Source organism: Micropterus salmoides, unplaced genomic scaffold (assembly GCF_014851395.1).
Source record: "Micropterus salmoides isolate LMB-PRFRI ecotype aquatic unplaced genomic scaffold, ASM1485139v1 Ms_hic_scaffold_2192, whole genome shotgun sequence".
NCBI lineage: Eukaryota > Metazoa > Chordata > Actinopteri > Centrarchiformes > Centrarchidae > Micropterus > Micropterus salmoides.
The window spans coordinates 13,558-24,072 of NW_024041365.1; the positions used below are offsets into that span (position 1 = coordinate 13,558).

Sequence of the window (10,515 nt, forward strand, 5' to 3'; positions counted from 1 at the left end):
AGTTTGAAATTATGACCTGTTTGAACAAAAGGCACATTATCCTGGTTCAATGAAAAAAGGCTCTGTCTGTGGATCAATGAGCTCCACGTGTTTCTGTTCAAAACCATTAACTGTGATGCTTCTTTTCTATTTACCATATTTAAGTATAGTCATCAGCTTAATGGTGGAGGGGTCGTTGAGGTCGTTGAGCGGACCTAAAGTTGCATGAATATCATTCAAGTGTTGACATAAACAAGTACTTTGATGTTAGCAAAGATATTTTGCTAACCTGAATCTTGTTTATTACAATTGCCCGTGTTAGTGATTGATAAAAATGAAATCCACTTTTGCCGTGGTGGGGGGGGGCTTGAACTTTTTTGTTTCTGAAGGGAGGGCGTAACAGAAAAAGTTTGAGAACCACTAGGCTACATCCAGCAGCTGGTTAGCTTTGCCCAACACAAGGACTTGAAACAAGAGGAAACAGCTAGCTGGTTCTGTTTAATCTCTTAATTTTATTTAATATGTAAAAATGTTATATAAAAATAAAAAGATTAATATTCGTATTTAACTCTAAAAGCTAATAAGCGTATTACCCAAAATGTCAAACTGTTATTTTCTCAATCAGCATCTTACTACAAACAATAAGCTACTACGTAAATTTTATGCTTAACTTTAGTTTTGTCTGCGCTTTTCTCACTGGTTTGAAGTGAACAGGACTCACTTGGAAAATACTGATCAGGATTTAGCATTATTTGAAACAAAATAAGATGACAGCTTTGGGTTACTTTATTAAGATTTATCTTATAAATACTTCTAAGATTTGAAACCACCTTTTTGAAATAGGCAAAAAGTTGAAAACAGGTGTAGTCATGAATGTTATGTCAGTTATTTTTATAAATTAAATATTCTACCTTTCAAAAATCAGAAATCTTTTTCCAGAAGAACAAAAAAAAAACATGCCCAGGAAACGATAATTCTGACAGACTGAATCAGGGGAATGCACTGGGACCAGGAATGGGGCATAGTAACTCAGGAGGCTCTGAGACGGACATAAAACACACACACACACACCAGCACACAGCAACAGCAGCAGAAGCAGCAGCAGCAGCAGCAGCAGCAGCAGCAGCCACCCCCACATACCCACAAACCTGCATTCCAGCAAAGAGATTTTCCATGAATCTTTCTACAGGGAGACATAGCAAGAAGCTGTCATTCAATGCATAATTTTGATTACTCAAATCAGAGGTGGAGTCAACTGTTCAGAGGATTAGTCCACTGAACAGAACCAAATCATGAGTGCAAGTGGAAGACATCTTGGACAGGGGCCAGAGCATGGCAGTGAGGGGCATTCTGCTCATAACTGGGGGAGCGACCTCATTTTCCGAATAAAAGCCAGTTTACATAACACCTCTGTCCCCATGACAGGGAGCACCGGGCAGCTGCTGCCAGGCCTGTGGCTTTCTCTTAACTACCAAGAGTTCCATGAAAAATAATATAATTCTATCAGCACAGCCACAAGTCTATTCTGTGTGATTCCAATATTAACATGTTAGAACAAAAAAAGGTTTTAAATTTTAAGTAATGCATAAACACTTTTGTAACCTCAAATATTTAATTGCCAAGCCACTATTCTCTCAGAACCAAGCAATGCAAAGAATAGGGAAACCACCAACTAATAATATAAAATGTATAACAATATAATATATAAGTAAAACTAATAGTAAAAAAAAACAGAATTTTCAAATTAAAATGACCATTAAAGTCAGTCATTGTTCTTCTGGTAAAATTATGATATCTGGTCAAACAATTGTCTACTTGGTAGGTGTATTAAAAGTCAGTACACAGTAAGCAGCTGACCAAAACAAATGGAGGGGGAGGCACTCACTATCTTGGAGAAATCGCAGACAAGTCGTTTAAATGTGAATTGAAATGGTCAATGTAGTTCTTAGTGTGTGAATTTTCATATATAAATATCAGAATTGTGAGAAATGCAGTTTTTAAATTCTGGATGAGGACTCTCATTTGTATGTCCCCCCAAGGTAGATACCATGGTTACGCCCTTGGTGTACTATTTAAATAAAGTGTTATTCTATAGTTTTGTTTTTATCAACATATCCTATAAAAAGACTAAAACCAAAAATGCATTAGCTCGTCTCTCAGTGTTTTCTGACCCACCCTGTCTGTCAATTGGTTGCCACTAAAGTAAATTTTAAACACAGGACACAAATACACAATTTCATTTAAAAAAAGAGTTATTTCCAAAAGCAATTGTGCGCTTTAGTTTTTAGCAAACATAACTTGTGGATAGTACATTTGTTTGGACTATTTGCAGCTGTGGATTAGCACACATTTGGTGCTCTAATTAGTAATTACAGCAGCAAGGCATCTTAAGGTTAAAAAAAACTACAGTGCTCAGTGTCCATCAGAATGAAGGAACATACATTGGAACAGTAAGGTTCATTAATGTGCTTTTAAAGGTTTTTTGGACAACAATGGAGGTCTCCACCACAGAAGAATAAGCTATATCAGGCTTTATATAAAGTGTTGTTAGTATCAGTTCATTGTTATTTTTGGTCTTTTCATGGGATTTGTTGACAAAAAACAAATGCAGAATATCACTAGCCTTGGCATTTAAATAAAAAGAACACAAACGTGTGTCATGTGATATTCAGTCCATTTTAACATACAAACGTTACCCTTACCTAAACTCAGTAATAGAAGTCACAGCACAAAAGAACACAATAAAACACAGTGAGGTGAAGTAGAAGAGGAAGACTGTACTGTACATGGCATCAGAATGGGATTCTTTGCTGGACCTGGATGACATATACTCATAGCACTGTGAAGCAAAAGCCTCTGTTTTTTTTGGCAAAGCACCTCTGGACAGGACAGACTATTAGTGACACATTTATCCTTAAATGCATTCCAGTGCAGGGAGACACCAGAAACTCCATGGGCACACAACTGATCCCTGCACCTCCTGAAACAGAGTAACAATAATGTAGGACAAGGAAATATTGTTCGGAAAATGACACCTGTCTTGGCTAATGGTGAAGCTGAACACTTGCCATTAAAAACTCATGTTACTATTGCAAGATGTGTGTCACATCTGTTATTTGGGTCTTCAGCTGGTTGGGTAAGGCTCAGCTATCATTGGCACACAATGACAGGTGACTGGGCAATAGTGTAAGTGATGTAGCACAAAAGGAAGGTAAATTTATGGAGAGAAAAGCCCAGGAGAGACCTAAATAACTGAGATGGGGTTGAACTGTGTAGGTGCGGAGGCCGTTTGGAGACTTTGCTGCTTTCTGAGTTACTGTTGGCAGTTTAACGAACCACTGAAATATAAAACAGAAGATAGCTATGTGTGATTTTGAGGTCCCCCCTGAATGCTTACATCTATAACTAGATCGATTTTACAGCTTCTATTGCCAAAGGAGTTTAGTTTAATAAAGCACCATTTTAAACATTTTTTAAATCTTTTAAAATGGTACACTGAAGATGTTTAAATATACACAGCATATGGTTTAGAAATGCGGACATATGGAAAAAGTAATAAACATACTAGATTATGTATTACTTGATGCACAACTGCTCCTATGTGGAGTATCAGCATCATTTGATCACTACTCACACCAGCAACTACAGCACTACTTACAGGAAGAATGAAGGTAGAAGTTACTTGTTGCATGATATACCACGACTCAAAAGTCTCATCGGAGTTGTCAATAGATGATCTAATTCCCACACATTGCATTTTGTAGCTGTCCAGGAGATATTTCATCAGTATACAGGTCTTTTACAGACCTCCCGAGACTAGTCATCATATGTCATAAAGCGAGTCAAAGCATTTTAATCTCACATCTGCTCCTCATTACCATTCCATGCAAAAGAAACGCAGGGCTGGGGTTAGGCTGTTGCACCTCACCCAGGGAAAGGGAGAGGAAAAATAATGGGAGAGGTAAAATAAAGACATAGAGAGGAGAGAGATTATTAGGCAACATGAGTCCAAAAACAAAAACCTGTATGTAAATATTTCACAAATCCAAGGGAAAGTGACATTGTGTTCCTCTTATGAAATTAGATCACTTCCAGGCCGCAGTCCCAGCCATGGAGTTTGCCTTTACAAGGCGCTATATAACACCACAATGACAGATCCACCACAGCAATTTCATAGTCCATTCTTTTCTCAACAACTCCTGCAAACTCCACAAAATATCTCTTCACTTTTGCTATAGTTACCATGCATGAACACAATATGTGTAACTCCTAAGTTTTCCTCTCATTTGTATGTATTTTAAAGTAAGGGCAGGGATCATTTAAAACCTAAATTTATCCTGGTGTTCACCAAAATGAGTTTAGATCTTGGGAGATGACAGCAGCTGAGACCCTATTAGTCACACATAACCTCCATCCTAGACCTAAAGGTGGATTTACCCAAAATCCCTGCATCATAACAGACTCAATCTGTAGGAAATTTGAAGGCAGACGAATGCAACTTTGACTTTGTGGCTCATGCTAACATGGCTAACATGCTCATTCAAATGCAAAGAGAGACAGTTTCACCTTGAATTAGTCCAACACGTTCATTTATCATGGTTATAACGGACAGTTTCTTGTAGTGTAATGATGTGGCAGTTAAGATGCACACAAGCACACGTAAACACACTTTCACACACATGACTACAGAAGACAGAGGCCAGCCTGTTTAACAAGTAGGTCAAATCAGAGCCAAAGAGAGAGAGAGGGAAAGAAAGACAGAGAGACAGGCATTGGCTGGAGCAAGCACAGCTTTTAGAGCCATCAGTCATTGGCTTGTATGAATCAAATGAAAAGACACCGAAGAAGTCTAAAGACACACAGTTATTGCAATGCAAAACACAAGTTAATAATCAAACAATAGGGTATGTACACCCAACAATATAAAATATTTGTTTCATCTGAAGACAAGATTATGTAATGTATGCATGTTACAAGCCTCACCTGAGGGCAGTCTTTGATGTAATGGCCCTTGTTGAAGCACAGATGGCACAAGTAGTTGGGTGGAGGTCTTTTGTTGGGTTTTCTTGGCTCTGAAGAAAGGGAAAGGTCTGAGAAATGGTCCGTCAGGGAGTTGAGTCCATCTACGATGTTGTTCAGGGAGCCATAGGGTGACACATTCTTATACACGTTGTTGTTTAAGGCCTACAAAATAAGAATTATATCAGACAAGGTTCAATTTTAACGTCATTCTTCTGATTCTTTGTCTACAATGTGTCAAGTACGATATATTGTAGATACAGAACAGTCTTGGGGCGTCTTCACACTCAGATCACACAATTCCCAACTCTCAGAGCTTCATACAGTCATGTCAGACTTGTTGACACACAGATTGGTGGACAACATTGCCACATACAAGAGTATAGTATCACATAAATATTGCATTTCTGGTTGTGTTAAAAATGCTGAGATTATCATCAATTTCCTTTGAGTGCTCTCTGTCCTATTTTTCTGCTGCACAAAAAAAAGAAAAAAAACCCTCCAAGATCATTTCTCTCATTAAATTCAGAACATCTGGCGAGAGGCCCAGCTGTGCTCATGAGCTGGAAAAGTACTGAGCATGTCCACAGAGAAAGACAGGACTTTACAGAGGATGACTCATTGTAAACAAGATGGGAGGCATGTTCCCTTGCCAGCCTGTGGAACATCAGCAATGTCACCATGCACTGTTGGTGGTAAACTAGCCATGGTCAGTGTTTGTAGTCTGCTCGGAGCCACAGAGCACAGTGTTGCATGCCACATGGCCCAGTGAATTCATAGAAGATGCCATCTGAATATTAATAACAGGGAAAGCATTGCCTGCAGTCCCTTATTTCCCATCTCATTCATGCCTTCCTCTCTTCATACACGATCCAGAAATGACAGACAGGAATTGACCTCTGGGTGAAATTATGCTGATTTTAGCGTTTGTATTTTTTTAATGGTTGGGTAATTGACCTGTGTGGAAAAGTTGCTAAACAAACAGTCTAACCAGTCAGCTGCCTAGTTTAACTGCACTAATAACAAATGGATGAGACACCACTCTGAAGTAAAAAATGTCAGTGGCATGATGAAATCCACAGATAGACTCTTCCTCATCCCTGACGGTCATGCCTCTGTTTGGGGCACAGCTTTGCATCTAGGAATTGATGTTACTGTTGATGTTGAATGTTGCACAGCACAGAAACCTCAGATTTGGCAACCTGGCCAGGCATGGAAGCCAAATCTGCATCTGCAGGCTGTGAGATTGTCTTGCTAACCAGCTCCAGCTTTAAGACTCATGTTCATTTATTACATGTAGTCATCGTAAATCAAGCATTACGGCGCTGTAGTTTCTCAAGTTTTCCATCTGTCGTGCATTTTAGCTCAGTGTATTACTGTGTTATGTATTAACACTCCTCGAGGACATGTGCATGTTTGTGTATTCACTATACTTAAGTCTTACTGTAATGCAGATAGTGAAATTGTTGTAACAAATATAAAAACAGGAAACTTTGCTCAATTGATGTTCCTCGCATTTCTTCAATTTGGCCTGAAACCTCCGACTGTCAGCACAAAGGAAACTGATTTCACACACATCTGCTAATGGTGGGGTGAGACAGTTTGTTTATTTTGTGTGTCTGTGAGAGTGAGTGAGTGAGTGAGTGAGTGAGCAGGAGGGTGTGTGTTTATGTGTGTGGGGATGGACGTGTATGTGTTGACCAGAACAATGAGGACTAAACTGGTATCATTACTAGTCAGTGAGTGAGGTGGACAACTGTAGCAGACATGGGACTGTTTTCACAGGTCCAGGGAGGAAATGTCACACTGCAGAGGGCAATCACACCAGGTCTGTGGTGTCTGGTGGACACTTTAAAGGTGAGTGACTTGTGGTAGAATAATAAAATTCCACAGGAAACTACTATAGGGTTGGATTAATCCATACTGGTTATAAATGTTCTAAGGTCACATTATAAGTCACATAATAAGTATTTATTCTTATTGGCCAAGAACCAGATAAAGAGGGAGAAAACGTTACAAACATTAACATAAAGCAGTCAGCAGATGAGATTGCAGTAAGCATACTTTGGCCACAATAGGAGTTTTCAATCAACAACAAATCAGCCACCATTTCACTTTAAGTAGACTGTTGTGTGATCCGTCACTGCAAAAACAACCACAGTTTGCATTACTCATCTCATCATCAAATCTCTGCAGTGGTTTATTTTACTTGGCTTAGCCGGTATAGTAAGTTGCAAAATACCCCCCCCCCCCCCCAACCACTTAAACCATTTCCAGACTGTGTGCGTTCCCTCAGTTTGAAACACTTTATACTCATGCGGATTGAATGGCATTACACAACAGTGTGTAATGTATAATGTGCACACCCAATTTTCAGAGGACTGTTTCATGTTAAATTACCTCAAAAGGCCTCTATGGTTACCACTATAATAATGGACACTGGCTCTAGATGCTGAATACACCATCTATCCCCTACTAGAGTTTCCAACACATAGCATACGAGGAACATAGATCTAAGAAACTTAACAGCATTGTAATCAACACACAGGGAAGCGTGCTGGTTATTCTTTAGATTAACATTTTTGCCCACCATATGTGATCATTTGTCTGTGTGTGCTGCATGAGGTTGAGGGGCGAGATGGTGGTGGTGGGTCCTTTTTTGCACTCTATGGTCTGCAGTATCAGGTTTGCACCTTGCATACATTATCAGCATGTTTGTCCCTAAAATTACACTGAGATACAAAAATAGCCAATATGTAAACAAGGATTGATTTTGTTTGCACAACCAGGTCTATTTGAGGAAGTCCGAGACAGCAGGCCTCAGCAGGAGGCTGCAGTGGCCCGCTCTCTCCAGGCAGAGGTGTGCAGGGGAATCTATTTCCATCCGGCCGTCTTTGCCATTCTGATCAGAGACATGTCTGATTAAAACCCCGTTTCACCTCTACATTGAACCATAACTCACTAGTGTGCTGAAAACAAACGCTGTTATTCCGATGTATTTAATGAGATGATATGGAAAGGGAATTTAATTGTCTATACATAGTTAACCATGTTTTGATATATAGCTATTTAACCATCTAGTAAGGTTGAATAAGCTTAGCCAAATTAAATTTCAAATTCACAAACAATCCTATAATATTCCTGCAGTTAAGAGTATAACTGAGTTACTCACAAGTGAGTTTATAGTGACACACTACTTAGCCTACTGTAGTGTACTGACAACCTCCTGTGGAATCTTGATATCCCTTTTTGGGCTTATAATTTTGCAGTGATATTTACAGTAGCCTATATCTTTCTTGTTTTATATAAAGTATGATAATGCTTGGCCTATTAAATGTTCTGATATATTGTTTTTCAACACTACTACAACATGAGACTATTTGAAGTTACTGTCCATATTAGAAATATCATGGCGGTTCTGGATACCCTACCAGACTAGTCCATGCTGTACATGCTAAAATATTTGCTGCACAGACGTGCAACAGTCAACAGATCAACCAAGTCTGTTTCTTACTGTAGTAAATCCATCACAATCTGACACTGTTAAATACCCCAGTTAGGTACATGTATGCGGCATGCCATCTTTCACCTCATTCCGCTGCAGCTGAAAGAAGTTGTTGAGATAGTTGGAGTTCAGGGAAGAGCTCAAGTCCGCCGCTGCGGGAGTCTTGCTGAAATTGAGATCCGGGTGGGAAGAGTTGGGTTCGGGTCTGAATGCGTCAAAGGCGCTTGTCTGGTGGGGGTCTTGTAAGGAAAGATAGACCCAGTTGAGAAGTTGCGCGGGTTGGTACACGGAGGCACTCGTGTCTATGGCAGACAACAAGCTCATCTTTCAATTCAAATGGCTAAACTGGATTTTCCACCGCTGATTCTTGGACTGGTCTCAACTATTTTGCCGTCTTGCTTTTCGTTCCCGTAACCCGGCAGATGGCAAGTGCTCCTTTTTTCTTCCCGTACACAGCCCTGTCCTCCTCACGCCGGGAGCCTCGTCCCAGTTAGATGTTACTCAAAATTCATTGCGCTACCATGTCAGTATAAAAAGTTTTCCCCTGCTCCCCATGGTCAGCTATCTGCCTTTATTGCAGCGGGGCAGAGAGAGACTCTTTGAATATGTAATGAGGACGGCTCTGCGTCACCGAGGACGCGGGCCAATGACCGTCTGGTTTGTATGAATATTCAGTGTTAGCCTACAGGATGAGACAAATGGTTCATCTGGCTATTCCAACTTCAACCCAACAGCTCAGCTTTATCAAAAGGTTAATAGCCCTACATACTGCTATATCAGATACTAAATTAAAACAATTTAACAGACTGTCTCTGAGTCACATTAATATAGTCTATGTATTACTTATGTTACAAGAATGTTACAAGTATTAGCATTCATCATTAATTAACATTTGTTTTGTCTATAGATGTTAAAAAGTGGCATGTGTGCTTGTGTGTTTTTTTGGGGGAGGTGGGGGGTTGTTCAGGAACAGAGGTGAGATGATTTTGTATGGCTTAGGCCTATCTGATCAGTAAGTCAACAGTATTTCACATAAGCCTATAGCTACTTAGGCTACATGCATGATTCTGTCCGTTTGAAAAAAGATTTCTTCATGTGCACAAGAAAAAATATGCACCATTAGAAAATACCGACCAATCAAATCACTTAATCAGTCAATAAAATCAGCACCTCAACACCAGCCCAAGGCCTTTTTCAGGGCCTAGCATCTCTATTATGTATGTCCCAGCCTCCAAACCGACCTGAAGCTGGCAGGCAGACCAGTAGACTACGGTACGGGGAAAGCTTTAAAAACGGCTCCCTCTTGTGGCAACTGTCCTTCACTCACACATACAGTACAGGACAGTGGCCTGCAGTTGTTTCAGTCTTAACATAATATTTTGCAGAGGTAGGATCAGCACAACCACCTGTACAAACAATAACCAGTCAGACAGTATTTTGAAGAAAGCATTACAGCTTATGGTGAAAAATATGTTTCATCATCCCAATTTTAATTATATTTCCATAGGTTTCATTGTTGTTATGTAATAAAGTGTAGGCCATATGGACTACTGTAACATACAATAGAATGTTCTGGGTGTATGTGTGTAATTGTTTTATTTCATTTTATTTTTTTTTATATTTTGTTACCATATTTTAGCAGAGGCTACATTTAAGTTCTGCGTGTGAAGCATGAAGGACTACAAAATTTATTTTCGTTATACAACCTTTTGTTGTACTTGTCAGTAGGCCTATATACAATTCATACTTTCTAATCATATCGTTAAGAATTAGTAGCTACATGTGTGTCTGTGTGTCAGTAAACACAACAATGATTTAACTCAATTTTAATTTTGATTGAATACCTGTGCCAGGTAGTATGTTTTAGGCAACACCTGTCAATTAGACAGGCCTATTGTAACATCACAGTGAAATAACAGACTGTGTCACATTTTCCATAATGTCACTGTGAACACGTAGCCTATTGGTTTTATTACCGGCGGTATTCACATGGTGTAGCCTATCTGTCACTG

General features: G+C 39.4%; 1 protein-coding gene across 1 annotated transcript; it reads right to left on the reverse strand.

Moving 5' to 3' along the window:
• Positions 1-742: 742 nt before the first annotated feature.
• On the reverse strand, positions 743-9,091 carry LOC119916791 (zinc finger CCHC domain-containing protein 24-like). Its single transcript, XM_038736752.1, has 2 exons — positions 8,588-9,091; positions 743-5,163 (listed from the first exon to the last, which is right to left on the reverse strand). Exons 1-2 carry the CDS (start codon positions 8,825-8,827, stop codon positions 4,843-4,845), a joined length of 561 nt encoding a protein of 186 aa, XP_038592680.1. The 5' UTR covers positions 8,828-9,091; the 3' UTR covers positions 743-4,842.
• Positions 9,092-10,515: the final 1,424 nt, after the last annotated feature.

What these genes read in the sequence shown, in the direction of transcription:
- LOC119916791 (XM_038736752.1), bottom strand. Translation starts at nt 8,827, where the DNA reads ATGAGCTTGTTGTCTGCCATAGACACGAGTGCCTCCGTGTACCAACCC. An exon ending in TTCAGCTGCAGCGGAATGAG is followed by an intron (nt 5,164 to 8,587) that starts GTGAAAGATGGC and finishes CTTATTTTGTAG; the next exon opens with GCCTTAAACAACAACGTGTA.